Source organism: Ceratotherium simum, chromosome 26 (assembly GCF_057802395.1).
Source record: "Ceratotherium simum simum isolate JZ-2026a chromosome 26, ASM5780239v1, whole genome shotgun sequence".
In the NCBI taxonomy this organism is placed as follows: Eukaryota; Metazoa; Chordata; class Mammalia; order Perissodactyla; family Rhinocerotidae; genus Ceratotherium; species Ceratotherium simum.
This window is the reverse complement of record NC_141925.1, coordinates 21,291,741-21,310,905: the sequence shown is the minus strand read 5'-3', so window position 1 is coordinate 21,310,905 and position 19,165 is coordinate 21,291,741. Positions and strand designations below refer to the sequence as shown.

At 42.9% G+C, this 19,165-nt stretch overlaps 1 protein-coding gene across 4 annotated transcripts in view; it reads left to right on the top strand.

Annotated features, from left to right (window-relative positions):
• The window catches only part of LOC147913606 (rho GTPase-activating protein 17-like), a 41,837-nt gene that overhangs the window by 14,077 nt on the left and 8,595 nt on the right, over positions 1–19,165 (top strand). For 3 of the 4 annotated variants that reach the window (XM_087417160.1, XM_087417162.1, XM_087417159.1), the window contains 4 exons: positions 391–455; positions 6,517–6,649; positions 8,262–8,371; positions 13,436–13,517. In XM_087417160.1, the coding sequence (XP_087273286.1) occupies positions 391–432 (42 nt within the window). In that variant the 3' untranslated portion in view covers positions 433–455; positions 6,517–6,649; positions 8,262–8,371; positions 13,436–13,517. Of the gene's footprint in view, positions 1–390; positions 456–6,516; positions 6,650–8,261; positions 8,372–8,621; positions 10,023–13,435; positions 13,518–19,165 lie in introns of those variants that run through there. The other variant, XM_087417161.1, reaches the window with a different exon arrangement.

Below are 19,165 nucleotides of genomic sequence, written 5' to 3'. Positions count from 1 at the left end.
CAATCATGTCATCTGCAAATTCTGACAGTTTCACTTCTTTCTTTCCAATTTGTATCCCTTTTATTTCTTTTTCTTTTCTGATTGCTCTGGCTAGGACTTCCAATACTATGTTAAATAAGAGTGATGCAAGTGGGCATCCTTGTCTGGTTCCTGTTCTTAGGGGGATAGCTTTCAGGTTTTCTCCATTGAGGATGATATTAGCTGTGAGTTTGTCATATATAGCCTTTAGTATGCTGAGGTACTTTCCTTCTATATCCATTCTACTCAGAGTTTTTATCATAAACAGATGTCTGTATCTTGTCAAATGCTTTCTCTGCATCTATTGAGATGATCACGTGATTTTTATTCTTCATTTTGTTAATGTGGTGTATCATGTTGATTGATTTGCAGATGTTGAACCATCCCAGGATCCCTGGAATAAATCCCACTTGATCGTGGTGTATGATCTTTTTAAGGTATTGTTGTATTCGATTTGCTAGTATTTTGTTGAGGATTTTTGCATCAATGTTCATCAGTGATATTGGCCTGTAATTTTCTTTTTTTGTGTTGTCCTTGTCTGGTTTTGGTATCAGGGTAATGTTGGCTTTGTAGAATGAGTTAGGAAGCTTCCCCTTCTCTTCAATTTTTGGAAGAGTTTGAGAAAGATAGATATTAAGTCTCCTTTGAATGTTTGGTAGAATTCCCCAGGGAAGCTGTCTGGTCCTGGATTTTTATTTTTTGGGAGGTTTTTGATTACTGTTTTGATCCCCCTACTGGTGATTGGTCTATTCCAATTCTCTATTTCTTCTTGATTCAATTTTGGAAGGTTGTATGATTCTAAGAATTTATCCCTTTCTTCTAGATTATGCAATTTGTTGGCATATATCTTTTTGTAGTATTCTCTTATAGTCTTTTGTATTTCTGAGGTGTCCATTATAATTTCTCCTATTTCATTTCTGATTTTATTTGAACCTTCTCTCTTTTTTTCTTGGTAAGTCTAGCTAAAGGTTTGTCAATTTTGTTTATCTTTTCAAAGAACCAGCTCTTTGTTTCATTGATTTTTCTCTATTTTTTGGGTTTTTTTAGTCTCTATTTCATTTATCTCTGCTCTGATTTTTATTATTTTCTTGCTTCTACTGATGTTGGGCTTTGTTTGTTCTTCTTTTTCCAGTTCCTGTAGATTCACTTTTATATTGTTTGAGAGTTTTCTTATTTGTTGAGATAGGCCTGTATTGCTATTAACTTTCCTCTTAGAACCACTTTTGCTGTATCCCATTAATTTTGGCATGTCATATTTTCATTTTCTTTTGTCTCCAGATATTTTTTGATTTCTCCTTTGATTTCTTCATTGACCCAATAGTTGTTCAGTAGCATTTTGTTTAATCTCCACATATTTGTGGGTTTTTTGATTTTCTTCCTTAGTTGATTTCTAGTTTCATACTATTGTGGTCAGAAAAGATGCTTGGTATGATTTCAGTCTTCTTAAATTTATTGAGACTTGTTTTATGGCCTAATATGTGATCTACCGTGGAGAATGTTCCGTGAGCATTAGAAAAGAATGTGTATTCTGCAGTTTTTGGATGGAATGCTCTGTATATACCTAATAAGTCCATCTGGTCTAATGTGTCATTTAAGGCCAATATTTGCTGATTGATCTTCTGTTTGGATGATCTATCCATTGGTGTAAGTGGAGTGTTAAAGTCCCCTCCTATTATTGTGTTACTATTTTTCCTTTTATGTCTGTTAATAATTGCTTTATATATTTAGGTGCTCCTATGTTGGGTGCATAGATATTTACACATGTTATATCCTATTATTGGATTGTTCCCTTTATCATTATGTAGTGCCGAGAAGGATAGGTTTTAACTCTTCTTTAAATGTTCCGTAGAATTCACCTGTGAAGCCATCTGGTCCCGGACTTTTTTTTGTTGGGTGTTTTTTGATTACTGATTCAATTTTGTTGCCAGTAATCAGTCTGGTCAGATTTTCTTTTTCTCTCTGAGTCAGTCTTAGAGGATTGTATGTTCCTAGGAATTTATCCATTTCTTCTAGTTGTCCAATAAGTTGTTGTATAATTGTAATAATCTCTTCTGATCCTTTCTATTTCTGTGGTGTCTGTTGTAACTTCTCCTCTTTCATTTCTGATTTTATTTATTTGAGGCTTCCCTCTTTTTTTTTTTTTTTTTTTGAGTGTCTGGCTAATGGTTTATCAATTTAGTTTATCTTCTCAAAGAACCATATCTTAGTTTCATTAATCTTTTCTATTATTTTTTAGCCTCTATTTCATTAATTTCTGCTCTGATCTGTATTATTTCCTTTCTTCTATTAAGTTTGGGTTGTGTTCATTCTTCTTTTTCTAGTTCCTTTAGTTGTAAATTAGATTGTTTATTTGAGATTTTTCTTTTTTCTTGAGATAGGCCTGTATCACTATAAACTTCCCTTGTAGAACTGCTTTTGCTACGTCTCATACATTTGGGGCTGTTGTGTTTCCATTTTCATTTGTCTCAAGGTATTTTTTGACTTCCTCTTTGATTTCTTTGTTGACCCAATGGTTGTTTAGTCTTCCAGTACTTTTCTTAATGGAGTGAGAAAACTTTGTTTTGCAAGCCCTTGGCAGGTAGAAATCTCTTTCTATTGCATTGATCTGTATTGAGTCACATTCCCCATTCCAGAACATTCCCATTCCACCCTAGTTACCATGTTCAATGTTGGGTGAGAAGATAGGATGTGGTGGTTGGTTTAAGCTAATCATGGCTCACCTCTAAAGCGTGGGCTGTGGACCTACCTTCACCTCACAGGCTTCATCAAGAACAGGGTAGATTCCTAAGAGAAATCAGGACACTGTTACAGAGAGGAAGAAGAATGGACTCCAGGAGAACAATCAAATGTCTACTCCAGGATACATTTTTGCTGAGCATCCAGGTTCCCATGTACCACCAATAAAGTACAGAGCTTTCATTCATTAGGCAGTTTTGTCCTTGGTTTTGCAAGTCTCTTGCTTATGAGCATATGCTCATATGCTTTAGAAGCCCTATAGAATTAAGCCGGTAGTTTCAGTGGCAAACAGACAAGTTACAATTTGCTATATTGTTTTTTTTTTTTTTTTTTTTTTGGTCACCAGATGTTTCAAAACTAAGAACTGGTATGCAGATGATGTCTGTCACCTTTCTTTTATATTTCCTACAGACAATTAGGGATATTGTGTCAAAAGGGTTATTCCTCTCTTGCACAATACTTAGTTTTCTGCAGTAGCGTATATAAAAGGAGTGGAAGTTTGCATACAGCAACAATTCCAGGAATGCTTGCTGTAGGTCCTGTCCATCAGAACTGACACAAGCCACTGGTTCTGCCCCTGCTGCTCTTTCTCATTCTCTTGCCATGGCTTCTGCTCTGCCTACTCTTTTCATGTTGTTTCCTGAGGTTCTGTCCTCCTCCTCCTTATTCTCACAGTCACATTCCTTGGGCCTCCTTCTCTATTTTCATGCCTTCTGACTGATGTGTTTATGCCAGAGACTTCTAAGTCATTTTAAACCAAGCAAAGAACTTCCTCCCTTAGATGTCTATTTTACAATGCGCAACCATTCTTCCTTCTGTGTTGACTTTTGAATTCCACCCTCCCTATTGTGTAAGCTAGAGTGGGGGCTTGTCTTATATTTCCTTTTATTTTATCCTTATCCTCCTATAGCTGCTTGATTAGCAAGTCCTGTGGTTCTCTCTGTGAATGTTTTTTGAATTCCTCACCTCCTTCCATCTCTACCACCTTTGTCTTAATACAAGACCTAATTACTTCTCACCTGAACTGTTGCAGTCACCTCCTGAGCTATATTTCCTGCCTCTAATTTCATTCTTTCCCAGCCTGTCTCCAGCCTGATCACCAGAGTTGGCTTCCTGAAATATTGATCCTGTTATTCTCCTGCCTAAAATACATCTTAGCTTAGTGGTTCTCCACAGGGACAAGAATGACACACCTGGGGATATTTGGAAATGTTTAGAGACATTTTTGGTTGCTATAGGGACTGGGGGACACTACTGGCATTTGGAGGGTGAGGACCAAGATGCTATCAATTTCTGCAGTGCCAGGATGAATAGTTCCACACAAGGAAGTGTCCCATAATACCAGTGGTGCTTCTATGGAGGGACACTGACTGGTTCCCATTGCCTGGGTTAAAGTCCAAGTTCTGTAGCATAATTTAAGCCCTTCATAATCTGACGGCATTTTCTCTTATCAGTCTCACTGTCTCCTGCTTCTTCCCATTCATGCTATATGCCATTGTCCTTCACACAGTTATGTCTTGCTGTTCCTTTCGATTGCTTTGAGCCAAGCCCAGATGTCACATATATTGATTACAAACACATTAAACTAATTTTTATCAACCACCTACTGTGTGCAAGTGTCGGAGATATAAACTGAATATGATGTAATTTCCACGTTAAAGGTGCTCACAGCCTGGTGGGGGAGATACACACAAATGGATAATTATAAAACAACATGCTAAACAAAATATGCAGAAGGTATTATGGGAGGACCAAATGGGCACCAAAGGAGGAGAGAGGTAGTCAGATAAGGCTTCCTGGAGGAGATGGTGGCCCAGCCATGAAGGACGGAAATGAGTGGCAGGTGATGGGCATATTCCAGGCAAGGGTGCCTGGCTCTCATTTCTAAAACCTAATGCCTTAGCCTTCCTATTCCAACCTTGAAAAAAAGTGCCAAAATTGGGGTTCTGAGGATGTCTACACTCTGCACTTGGGAAGAGGAGTTACCATGGAAATTATAAAAGATAGCTGACCATAAGAGGTCATATAATATGGAGAAAATCATAGTAGTCTAGAGGGCTCCAGAAACACAGGCGGAGCCTCCCAAAGGCCCCATGAGAGGCTCCCATGCATGTGAAGAGGGAAGAATTAGAGGGAAGAGAGACAGAAGGGATGGTCTTCTCAGCCCAAGCCATTGACAGGACAGAGCTCATGTTGTGGGTCATATTAGATCTGGAATGACTTCTTTTTGTGCAGTTGCCATACATTTTATAAATAATGACTTTAGAGCTTTTTAAATGAATCCCAGGTGATTAAAAAGCTGTTCATGCCTAGGAAGCACTCAGCCCTCCCCATGGCGGAGTTTGATGTTGGTAGACAGCATCTTCAGTAATGAGCTCACGTGTTAAATAAGTGGAATGTCCTTAGTACGTACATCAGAAAACAGGATTGTTGTGGCTTCGAGGTCAGGGCATGGAGGCCACAGGCTATTTACAGCTGGGAGCTTGAGTGACACTTGTCAAAATAGACTTCTCTCTTGATGATTTTTTTCCCATAGACTTACAGAGCTCCAGGGTTGCATAAAGTGTATTTCTCTTGATTATTGCATTTATCCTAGATGTAAATTCCCTGAGAAAGGCAGCATAACTAAAATGTGTGAATTCTCCTCTATAATGGTCAAAGCGCATTTTTTCAGATCTTCCTAGTCTAGAATAACTTGGGGGGAGAAGAGATGGATAAGTATATTTGTTGTTATTTATTTTTAAATTTCAATGTACTATTTTGAATAGGCTACACATTTCCATGGTCAAAATCCAGAATATACCAAGAACATAAAGTGAGGTCTCTCCCAGCCCTGTCCCCGGGCTCCCCGTTCCCCTCTCCAGAACCACCAGTGTTAGCAGTTCCATGATAGCCTTCCAGAGATATTCTATACAATACAAGCAAACACGTGTGTAAGTGCATCAGATGGAGCCCTTTGGAGGCAGGAAAGGCAGGTGACATGTCCAAGGTCAAGGCACAACAAGGCTGCAGCAAGAGGCACCCTATAGATGTCTGTGACATGAGTGCCCTTTCTCCTGGGAAGACAAAATTACCTGGGTAATTTCAATGCTGCAGCTTTGAAAGCGTTGTTTGTTAGCAGATGATGGGATTGTAACCAGCACTTGTTACTTTCCAGGCTTCTTCTACCCAGATTTGGAGATAAGCCACCAGCCAGTGGTGAAAAGACACCGACCTGGGGCTCGGACTGCTAGCATTGAGTCTGGCTCTGTTGCCCCTCAGGGGGTCCCTGGCCAGGCTTCAGGTTCCTTGACTGCACAATCAGAATGTTACTCATATGTTGTTTATGGTCATTTTCAGCTGAAAAACAAATCAGAATGGGAAAATAGTGGTTTTGTGCTTAAAAACCATAAAAACACTGTTTTTGCTATTGAGCTACATATTTTCATATATTTAACTACAGATAAATCTATATAATTATAGCCAAATTAAGAACCAGTTTAAGAATGAGTAGTCTAGCAAAAGTTTTTGAAATTGAGCACCTTAGTGCATTTTATTTGTCATGATAATCATAGAGCAGTGTCTGTGTCTTATGTCCCCAGTGCCTGGCACAGAGTATGCACTTCATTAATTAATAATAAGAGTTACAGCAACAACAACAACAATAATAGCAGCTAACATTTACTGAGTACTTACCACATGCTTGGTACTTGACTTTGAGTATCTCCATTAGGCAACAGACAACCCTAGGAGACATGCACCGTTATTGTCCCTGTATTCCAGGCCTGAGGAAACTGACGCAGAAGTGAAGTCCCACAACTCATACCTTTGAGACCAGCACCTGACCCCAGACAGGCTTTCTCTTACCTGTGCAGTTTGCCTGGAGGAGAAATCAATGAATGATGATCTGAAGCAGGTAATTGAGAATGGGTGTCCATAATCATAAAAAAAAAAAAACATTGTTTTCCGTCGTCCAGAAAAAACTCCCTCTGACAGCTTTCGCTGAGAACATGCAAGAAGCATCGACTCAGCCAGAAGACTCTCTCTTGGGGTAAGAGTTGGCTGCTTTCACAAAGAGAGGCAGGCACCCTGTGGGTCAGTGGAAGTGGATGGCTGGGTGGTGTCCATGGCCCATGTGTGACCAGAGGACCATGAGCATGATGGCACTGGCTCATCTGCCAGGAGAACGGCTCAGGCTCCGTGGAGGAAGTGGGATCTAGGCCACTGGGATGCTGGAGAATCTTCCTTTTAGGAGGTGCAAGGATGGATGATACAAGCGGCTGCTAACAAAAGCAATTGATAGAGGGAGGCCAGTGTCCTTTAATCCTGTCTGCTCTCCCCTGTGGTAACGTGGGCCCTGCTTCCCAGCGGGGCATGGTCTTTGGACATTTTAGGCCATTTCCTGGCATCTGCCATGCTGTCCTACGGTTCTCCCTTCGTTCTTTGAAGGATAATGCTTTCCTCCCACTCTTCCCCCTTCCTCTGTCCTGTCTGTGCTCCTGGACTTGGGGGCACTGGCCCTGAGAGGAGGGTGGCACGTGCCTGCATGCTGGCATCCCTGTTCCTGCAATCTGGATGTGTTTCCGTCTCTATACTTCCTCACACCATTGCCGTCATCATCAACACACTTGCTGGAGAGTGCTCCTTTGTGCCTGCACTGTTCTACGTGCTTTCCACGTACTTACTCATTCATCCTCAGAACAACCTGGGAGGTGTGATACTAACACCCCATTTACAGATGAGGACGTTGACAATCACAGAGGGTAGTAAATGGCCGAAGACCACACAGCTGTAAATAGCAAAGCCTGTGTTCACACTCAGGCAGCTGGGCACCAGAGATCACGTCTTAACTACAGCTCCACTGCCACCTCCTGCCAGCGCCACACACATTTCTGACTTCTGAAGAATCCCATAGAGAGCTAGAGGGGGAGGGGCAAGAAGGAAAGGACAGAGGGAGGGACAAAGACAGAACAACTGCATCCTTTGCAGGTGTCCTTTGTGTGAAATCAACTCCATGCTCACAGAAAATCAAATGGAAACACGAGTTCCATGTAACACGGCCCGTAAATGTTAGCCCACTGTCTCCTCTGCCCAGCAGGAAAGCAGCATTTGCGTTAACTCGGGAGGAAACACTGCCTGGCTGGACCCACTAGCAGACATGAAACAATACGTGATGGACTTTACATATGATTGTAAAGATTCTCAGGGTGCTTTTGAGAACACTTGGGTTTCACCTGTGTGAGAGCCTAATCCTTGAGGGCTACACGCCCGCGCGCGCGCGCGCACACACACACACACACACACACACACACACAGAGGTATACCTGAGACCATTGTTTTCATTTTATTGCTCGAATCTGTGGACTCAGGTTTCAGGTGACGCCCTAAACTCATGACATTTTTAAGGCTCTGTTGTGTAGCGCCCTGATGTGTTCCCATCGTAGAGAGAGCAGAAGGGGGGCAACATGGTAATCAGGAGCCTGACTTAATGAACACATGCTTGTTGTTGGGGCTTCTTGTGTTTAAAGGAAGATGCTGGAGATGTGTGGAGATGCTGAGAATCAGCTGGCTCTAGAACTCTCTCAGCATGAAGTCTTCATTGAGAAAGAGTTTGTGGACCCTCCGTATGGCATAGCAGGTGGGTGCTTTCACTGTGCGGTGTAGAAAAGCCGAGACTGATGTGGGCTGGGTGGTTCACTTGTGTCTAAAATTTTAACAGTAATCAGTGGCTGTGACATACGCTTCATTTTGGAAATAAGGAGCATAAGTAGGAGGTACAAAATCCTTTTCCTAAGAGAAAATAAATTGTAAATAAGTATTGCACTTTTAAATGTTAAGCTAAAAACCCCAAAGCTCGTCCCATTCGGTATGTGATATGTTCTTTCTAGGTGGAGATTCCCAACATCCAAAAACAGAGGAGACAGCTCGCTAAATAGGTGTTAGACTGGGATTCGGTCAGAGCTAGGTAAGGTAAAGCTGTAAAAATGACCAGTAATGCACTATAATGTCACATCCCTAGCAACCATCCCCATCCCCAGCGTGGATGAGAGAAAGACCACTGAGTGGACTAATGGAAGTCATCACAGATTCACACACTTGACCCACAGACCTAGTCACAGCCTGCCACACCTGCTTTTAGGCCTCATTCTCCCAAGTGTGGCGGGGGTATGACCTTAGAACATCCTGTTTTTAGTGCACCAACAGTGAAAAGATATATACACACACACACACACAAATGAAAAGAAAACCTAAGTATGTGTCTTAACGGGAGAGAAGATGGTGGCAGACAGTTCTGAGTGTGTTGTTGTTGGCATAGTGGAGTGCAGGAGTAAATAGATCTGTGATCTCTGCAGCTCCTGAGGGTCCCACCGTGTCAAAACCCCATGAGGTTATGATCACCTTTCACAATCAAAAAATGCTGTGCTCCGAAGGGAGGAACTAAGTAAAACCAAGTCACCATCCCAGAGGGCGGCTGCCTTGTGGGTTGATGTGAGATGACCAGTCTGTAGTGCCTCGTGGCCCGGCCCCAGCCTCAGCTCTGTCCTTGAGGGCGTTTGTATCTGTGACTTGTGTGGCTTTCTCCTTGGGCCTATGCGAGTTGGGAACAGGGAGGCAGCCACCATTGGCCTGGTCCTTTCTCACACTTTATTCCAGAGGTTGACAAACTTTTTCTGTAAAGGGCAAAAGAGTATATATTTTCAGCTTTGCAACCCAGATGGTCCCTGTTGCATTTACTCAATTCTGCTGTTGTAGCATAAAAAGAGCCCTGGACCAAACGTAAATGAATGAGCATGGCTGTGTTCCAATAAAACTAACTTACAAAAACAGGTGGCTTTGCTGCAGTCCTGTGAAGTAGATAGGATTATATCTCTTTGGCAAATATATGGAGAGACAGCTATCATTTTCTGAGTTTCTGTGTATCAGATGCTTTTATTGCAGATTTAGAAAATCTGTAACAATATTCCATTTCCTTGTTTCTAAGATGCGGTTGAGTATCAGATGCACCTCTCATTTAATATCTGCTTTCTTCGGGAAAAAATAAACACTACTCTATTAAATGTATAGATCAATTATGAAGACATGTCCTGATTTAAGAAATATTGAGGTGATAAAAGGAACATCCAGGAATTAACGTGTGGAAAATGATAATTGCCACTACCTACTGGACAGTTGCCACATGCCAGGTACAGAGCTGCGTACATGAGATGTCAGCTCATTTGATTCTCCCACCAATCCTTATAAATGTGCTCATTCATGCAAATGGGCATTGGGTGCTTCCTGTGCGTCAGACTCTATGCTGGATGCTAAACGCAGAGGCCCCTCAATGAGAGCTGGAGAGGGGACAGGTTAGCAGGTTATGTAACATCCCTACTTTTGAGAGGAGGCTTGATTTACAGATAAGGGAGGAACCTGCACATAGTGTCTCTATGACTTGCTTCGTGCCTTAGAGATAATAAATGGCAGAGCTGGGATGCTGACTGCAAAGTCCACCATCTCCTTGTCTTATGTACACGTGAGATTAGAATCCTGTGGGCCAAGACCAGGGAGTGGAGGCCACCTTGAGTAGAGTTTTGCTGAAGCTCAGGAAGAAGGTTCTAATGGTTAATTAAAGACCGCCACGAATGCTCCCTCACTGCAGTTGGTTGAGCAGTATTACAGATGCTTATCTGCCAGGAATTTTACATCTGTAATACACGTATCCCATAGGAGATTTCAACACTGATTCTTGATCCTGCACTCATGGTCTTGATCACTTAACTAATCAAAGTTAAGTATTGGAAAAACTGAAACAGTTGAATATTTCTTCTTTACTTTTTTTTTTAGTTTCTTTTTTTGATGAGGAAGATTCACCCTGAGCTAACATCTGTGCCGGTCTTCCTCTATTTTGTATGTGGGTCGCCACCACAGCAGGGCCACCGATGAGTGGTGTCAGTCAGCGTCTGGGAACTGAACCCAGGCCACTGAAGCTGAGTGTGCCAAACTTAACCACCAGGCCACAGGGCGGGCCCCTATTTCTTCTTTACTTTTGCTTATTCCTATGGCTTTTACCCAGAGGAAAATGATGAAAGCTAAAATTAAGTGCCAGTTATTATATGCACACACATGCATACATAAATATTTTTCTCTCCTTGGCTCATTATGACGGTTCTACAAGGCAAATGGTGTTTCTTAGTTTTACAGATGAGGCATCTGAGGCGCAGAGGTTAAGTCACTGCCCAAGGTCACACAGCTAGTGAAGGTAGCACTGAGCTTCAAACGTGAGCATGTCAGACTCTGAAGTCCATGCTTTCTTTGTTCACTGCATAGCATCGCCAGTGTTGCTTCGGCAGATTGCTGACCTTGCTGTGGAGGAGTGCGTCACATCAGGAATGTGAGAGAGACACAGCATAGGGTTCTGGGGGCAGTGCAGCACCTGGGAAGCTAGATAAGTTGCTAATGTGGGTTTTCATGCAGTGTTTATATAATATCCATACTTCAAGTGTTAGAACTTTCCACAATAGCAGGCATATCTGTATTCAAACGAAGGTCAAAATACACTTGAAAACCAAGTAGAAATTGTTTTAGATTGTTACCTCCCCCACATCCCCCTATCATTGATATAGTATAATTCTTTTCTTTTTTGGGAATGGGTCCTTCTGACTTACTATAAAGGGAATGTAAATATTTCAAGTTATGTTTCAAATTTGCTATGATTCAGATATTGTCTTTAGAATATTCTTACAACTGTTTTGAATTCTTACAGTGCTTTCAAAAGCTATTGATTGCTAGCTACAAGACTGAACTTCTGGCTTTTACCTGCTGAAAGTAATCACAGGTCAGGATGGTAGCAGGAAGAGTCATAAGGGATCCTCAAGAGCAGGAACTGACTCCCAGTGGCTCAGGGAACGTTCCAGATCAAAGCAGGACAGCAAGGGGGTTTTCATGGCAAGGATTCCATGATTGGACACCACAGGAGAGCGGTTTCACAGATTGGTTTCCAGCAGTGGGGCTTGTGTGAGACAAGATGTAGGAGATTCTGCTCGGAGCAGACAGCTACTCCCAGCACTACGAGAGTCCTGTCATGTGGGAAGCTAGTGTCTCTTTTTGCCTGTTTCCATTCTTAGAGGATAAACTCCAGAGAAGCTGGCATACTAGGGACTGATACCTATCCCAGGTAGACTCAGTTTTGGGGAGAGTCTGTCTCCATTAGGTCCTTGACTCCACAAGGTTGAGTCTGTGCAGCTAGTTCTCAGATACTGGCTACCCCCCTGTTTTGCACATGGAACCAGGCTCACAAATCTTTAGGAACCAACTCTCAGGGGGTCCATCAAAAATAGATACCCTAAAGGAAGAGATGGATGAAGCTGGGAATAAAGTAGAACAGTGCAAGGTATGAGGATTTCCTAATAAGTATGCACTTAAATCAATCTTTTGGTTTTTGCAAATGATGGCTGAAAGGTCAAATGTTGCAAATTATTTAATGTTTCACATAATTTCTATCAGAATACTCTGAATGATATTAAAGGTGGTTTTTATTTTCTTCTTCCTTATTTTCCAAAACTCTACATTACTTGATAATCAGAATAAAACATTATTTTAAAAATTCAAGGAGGATATTTGTTGAAACTTAACAAAAATGTCAAAGCTTATTTAAAATAAACAATAGGTGAAAAAAGGACAGAAAACAATAGCAAAACATATCATAAATTTACAGCAATTAAAATAATGCACAGTAGGCACAAAAACAGATCAGATTTTCTAGAACAAATGCTATTATATTTCAAGATTGAATATATAGTAAAGGAGTCACCGTATTTTAATAGGGAAGGGAAGAATTATTTTGTAAATGTTGCTAGGACAATTGGTTTGTAATTTGAAAGAAATACAACTTTTTATCTCATAAATTAAATTCCAGAATAGATGGTTAAGTGATCTCATTCTCTGTGCATGTACCTATGAAGATAGATGTTTATTCCAAATGTTATTTGAGGTGGAAAAGAAACAGATCTTTGATGAGTCTTAGGATCATCGACTGAGATTTCTCCTTATATTATTATTCTGCATTTTAAAGAAACTGAAAGCTGCTTGAGACTGTTGTACTTCTCACCCTGATGAGTTCTCTTCAGACCCCCATGCTGGAGCAGGTGAGCTCCAAGGCGTCGTCCTCAGGTGGTGGGCAAGTCCTAGCTGAGACAGATCATCAGTTCAAAATCCAATTTTAGTTTTTGGTTTAATGGAAATAGTCTTTTTATAGGTTTATGTGATAAATAAAAATGAGAAAGTTTGTGTGTGTGTGTGTCTATACATAGATGTGTGTATATATATACACATAGACACTCACATATCTTTTCTATTCCGGTTTGTTTGTTTTCCTGATGATTAAGTAAAGGTGAAGGTAGCATATAATCCAAATATCTGGAGACATGCTTGTATTTTCTTGCCTTCTTTCACCCCCAAAATCTATTTTTGCCAGAGAAATTATGTCTATGAAGAAGATGGCTTTAAAGCTCATTTTATTTTCTATTGATCTCTCAATATGTTATGCAAGGGATGGAAATTGTTTTATGAGCGTTTCATTCTCTAACCTCTCCCACCAAGTCATGATTTGTTCTGTGTATCTTGGAAGACTGTAATTGAGATCATTTCCCTTTGCAAAATAATATGTCCTGAGATTCCCAGCCTCACCCCTTTTCAGACTCAAAGAGAGTGTTAATAATTTCAGGTGCTTTAAAGTCCTACTTACGGGAACTGCCTGAACCTTTGATGACTCTTCTTCTGTAACAAGAATGGACACAAGTTGCAAGGTAAGTTTAAAGAACACAGTTTTAAAAGTTAAAGTGGGGGCTGGCCTGGTGGCATAGTGGTTAAGTTCCTATGCTCCGCTTTGGGACCCGGGGCTCACAGGCTCAGATCCTGGGTGTGGACCTACACACCGCTTGGCAAGCCATGCTGTGGCGGTATCCCACATACAAAAAATAGAGGAAGATTGGCACAGATCTTAGCTCAGGGCCAATCTTCCTCACCAAAAAAAAAAAAAAAAGTTAAAGGAAATGATGTAATACTGTGTCCCATTTGGAAACCATTTAACTCTCAGGGATGATAAAATAACATTAAAATAGCATATTTGTTAAATAATATGTGCCCCAGTTCTTAAGTTTAGGATAAAAACATTGAGTATTATAATTATTAGTGTAGGAAGGTCACCACTTATGCATTGGCTTAAATTTGTATGATTTATATAGATGAAGAGAAATAGTGGTACATTGTATGTCTTCATATATATACACATTATTATGGATTTTTATGGTACATTACTGACTTTAATGGATCGGCTGATCACAAACCTGTTTTCTATTAAAGAAAGCCCTGTAACTGGGGACAAGTGTCATACTGGCCAGTGGCTATGTGCCTGTTAAGCTGCATGGAAACTCAGCTGTGCAATAATATAACATTGACATTTTTCATCATAATAGTTAACATTTTCTGAGCATTTACTGTGTGCTAAGTCCTGTACTAATCCTTAGACCCATCACGTCCTGTAACCCATAGTTAATGACATAAAAGGCACGTATGGTGGTCATCCTCATTTTACAGATGAGGAGACTGAGGCTTGAGAAGGACCAGGGCCAACACAGTAGCAAGTGACTGGGAGAGCTGGAATGCAGACCCAGACCTGTCTGACCCACAGCCTGTGTCCCTGTTCTTCGTGCCTTCCCCTCCATCCCCAGCTGCAGTCTGTCTAGGAAGAGTTGGTTTTAAGTGGGGCAGCCTTGTTTAAAACGTCCTAGAGGCTTCGCTCTGATTGGCCACCCTGCCTCCTTGTTAACTCGTCCCTCAGGTTCTGACTCGCTTCCTCTCAGAGGTGTCCAGTTCCTCAACTCAAAGGGAGAGGAACAAATCTCCCCTCCCCTCCTATCCCCTTCCTCCATATTCAGACACTGTCACCCATTCCCGTCAAATGGGCTGAGATCAGAAATAAGCCATCTGCTCTGATCAGAGAGAAGCCAAAAATCTTGCAGTCATCATTTATTCCTCAGTCTCCCCCACATCCAGTCTGTCGGCACATTCCATCAGCTCATTCTGTCTTCACAATGGACCCAGAATCTGATGGACTCTCAGCTTGCACCGCTGCCATCATGATCTCAGGCATGAGCATCTCTGACTTTGGATATTCCAGTACCCCTACCTGATCTCCCTCTTCCATCCTTGCCCCCTACACTCTGTTCCCCACAGAGAAGCTGAAGTGATCCTGTGAAAACCCCCGTCACGTCACCTCATTCCTCAGTTCAGAATCCTCCAATGGCTCCCATCTCAGAGAAGTTAGGGCCTTACAAGAGCCTGCAGCGTCTGTCCCCACGGCCTCCCAGATTCCATCTGCTACTCTTCTGCCTCACTCACTCTGGCCTTGTGGCTCCTGTAACAGGGGAGGCCAGCTCCTGCCTCAGGGCCTTTCTGCTCTCTGTTCTCTCTGCCCAGACACTGTTTCCCCAGATATCCACAGGGCTCACTCCCCCGCCCCTCACAAGTCTTTCCCCAGCATTGACTTTCTCAGTGGGCCCTTCCCTGGCCATCCCATCTCCAATGACAACTCCTTCCAACACTCCTCCTGCATCTGCCTCCACCTGACATGCCAGATATTTGGCTGATTGGCTGCCTGGCTGTCTCCCTCCTGGAACAAATGCCCCATAAGAGCTCCAGTTTTGTCTGTTTTGTTCAATTTTGTCTCCACACTAGAACAGTGTGTCCAGAAACTGAATAGAGCAGAGGGAACAGCAGGCTGAAAGGCCCCAAGGAAGTCAAGCACAGGGCACATTTGAAGAACAGAAGGGATCCTGTAGGTAAGGGAGGAGTGGTGTGAAGTGAGGCTGGAGAAATAGGACACAGCACGCAGGTCTGTGGTGACTTCGTAAGGAACTTTGGTCTTTTTCCAACAGCCACAAGAAGCCATTAAATGAGAGAGTGACAGAATCAAATCTGCCTCTGGCTTCAGTGTGAGATATGGATTTGGGGGAGGGAAGGGTGAGTAGGTGTGCTCAGTTAGCAGACCAGTGCCATAGCTCAGACCACACATGACCTTAGCTTGGACTGAGATGGCAGAAGCAGAGGTGGAGAAAAGGAGGCAGATTCCAGAAATACTGAGCAGATAACATCAGCAGGTCTGGGTGGGTGATTGCATCAGGGGGCAAGTGAAAGGGCAGTTCCAAGCTGACTCCCTTTTGTACTTGGGATCTGAATGAAAAATGGCACCATTAGTGGGTTGGGGGGTAGGATGGCAAGGAGGAGAAAACGTGAAGATGATCTGGAGCACAGTTTTGGAAATAATACATTTGAGATCATTCTGAGACATCCAAATGGAGCTTTCCAGTTGGCAGTAGGCTATCCAGGTGGCATGATCAGATCATGAAAGTTGCGATGTGTCATCCAGCATTGTGAAGGTTTTTACCTTGTGGCTGATGGGGCATCAAAAGGTTTTAAGTGACAAAGTGATAAGATGAGATTTGTGATTCCCCAGGATCACCCTGGCCACAGCATAAACATTGGGAAGGGGGAGGGAGCTAGACTAGAAGCAGGTACAACAAGAACGTGGTGCAACAGACCAGGTGAGCGAGGAGACCTGAGCAAGGGCTGTGGCACAGTGGGGAAGGAAAAGAGCACAGACCTTCCCTTTGTCACTACTCCATCTCTCACACGGCTGCTGGGGATTTTTCTACAACCAGATCATGTCAGTTCCCTCACTTAAAACCCCTCAGGACCTTCCACTCACCTCAGACCTTCTACATTTCATTCTCTGACAGTCTCTCCAGAATTCTCTTCAACTAAGAAGCCCCTGGGGTCCTTAAGCCATACAACCATTGCCATGAGAGAGGCCCTAACTCGGATGATACTGACCTGAGACTCTCTGGAGAAAAAAGCTCATAAGTATGAGCAGGATAGAAAGACACTCCCAGACTCCAAAGTATATCCAGTGACAAACAAAAAAAGAGATGAATGAAAGAAAGAAACCTGAATACATGGAGAGGAAACAATCAAACAAAATAATTAATTGAAAAAAAGTTCACAATTTGACCCAACTGGAAATCTAAAATTTACTAAAAAAATTTATATGGCAAAAGATAAAGGGAGCTGACTGGCCTTTGTGCCTCCACAACATAGATTCTGAGCTAACTTTAACATCTGCTAAAATGCACCAGTTGGCAAACCTTCATGGACTTCATACCAGGGCTCAAATTACGGTTATACCTATCGTAATAACCACGTTTTCTAATTTCTGCATTTAATGCTTTGACATCTGACGCCTTGCTGACCTTGAAGGGACTGCCACTAGAGACACTAAACGATTCCTCTGTGAGCACCTTTCATGCATAAACCAACCAATCCAGAGGCCACACCCCAAACCTCTCCTCTATCAGGCTCTCCCACTCTGGGCCACTCTTCCCCTGCCCTCATCACTCCAGGGACAGGGATCAGACAACCAGGGACACCACTGTGCCCCGAGCCCACTGAAATGATTCAAACCAGCCAATCCTACACCTGCTCACCTGCCTCACTCCTTCCTTCCCATGGAATACACAAGAAAGGTTCTTGCCCATATTTTCCCCTCGTTCCTTCTGCCTCCTGACCAACCCTGGTGCTGCCCTGTGTGGCCCTCCACGGTGTGCCCTGCCTCCTGCTGCTTGGGATCTGTGAGGATAGAAAACTTCTCCTTCATGACAGTTATTTCTGGATCTTCTTGTCTGACTGTACCTGATGGAAACAAATCCCGGGTACCTTTAAAACGCCCGAGATCTCACTACATTTAAACATGGCTGAATATTTTGCTGTTATAGATTTGGCTAATATGTTCTGTTCAGAGCCTGTTTCAACATCCTCTCAGCCACAGTTTGCCTTCACCTGTGAGGGGACACATTTTTACCTTGTTACCCTCAGGTACTTAAGCCGTTCTGCTCTCACACATAATCTTTGCAGACAGGAACTTCACTGCATCCACCTTTCCCCAGGAGTAGAGGTATGACATGACTTTTATGACATCCTCCTTTGAGGACATTTGTTTGACACACTTGTTAAGGACATACAACTCAACATCCTTTAGTCCTTTTTTGGTTCTGATGGCAACATAGTCCTTGTCTACAAATTTTACCTAAGCCCATTTATGCTGTTACTTATAAATTAGCCCACCTTCAGTGGGGGCCTCCTCCAACAAACGGCTCTAGAATCCGTCCACAGTAAAATCAACAGACACTCCCGTTAGAGCACTCAGAGACTCCTTCAGTGAAGAGGCTTTAGCAACCTCCTCTCATGCTTCCTGGAGTCTCTGGACCACACATGATGTGCATACGTTGTCCATGGGCTTTTGATGCAAGTAACTGCCCTCCTTGGCCCTGTATTATACACCATTAGAGCAGCAGTTGCTGGTGATACACTGGGCTCTTCTGGAAAAAGAGTCTCTTCCAGACCCTGAGCCTCCATACCCAACTGCCCACTATTCCTTGGGTCATGGAAGCAGCACCCCACAAGTTCAAGAAGGTTACCAGGGCCTCCTTGCTACAGGATAGAGCCAAACCTGGGCCCTGTAGCACATCCCACCAACAGGTGGGGTGGCCTCCCCTGTCATCAGTCCATTGTCAGATGCCATGGTGCTAGAGGATGCCACCCCTTCCCCAGATCATTTGGCTACCTGGAGATTCCCTTGAGATCAACTGAGTGAACCTCAATGAGAGTTCATATAGGTGAGGTTGTCGATGACCACCTCTCCCTCCTGGTCAAGTGCCAACTTTGCTTCCTAGGGAAGCACTTCTCATCCTCCCTAAGTCTCAGACATCACCAAGGTGTAAATTGGTGTCAGGGCATCAAAGAGCCAATTGTGGTATTAGACCTGAAATGAAGATTCAGTATTAAGTGTGGCCTTGACTTCTGGTAAAATAGGAGGGCCTCCAATGGCCTAACTGCAAGTTTCCCTCCCTCTCTGCTCCCACAGTTAAGGTCCCCTCACCAAAGAACCCCGTTTATCACAGGGACCAGGCACAGTTGCTCCCCAGTAGCGAGCTCTACTTTCTCACCCACCTGTGAAATTATTAAAACAATTCAATCATACCCTCCTGTGGGAACCAGGGGTCCTGTCCACCTTCTTGTTACTACAAAGTCTGCCCCCTACAGCCCTGCATCTTTACTCTCTTCCTAAGAGCACCTCCATGTGGCTCCACATGGTGTGTGGTGTCCTCTCCTGGGCTGGGAGTTTATCTGATGAATAAATTGCTGTTGAGCTCATCTATTTAGTCTTCAGCCATTCCCATCACCTTAGGGTGGGTGGAAATCCCTCCCTCACCTTCTGGGTCAAGAGGAGGCAAATTAAACACTTCTGGTGTGCACTTTCTTGAAGGAATTACCCTGCTATGATTAGGCTCGTGGGCTTGAATCATCTGTTTTGATTTCTAAAAAAGTCACATGTGGCTGG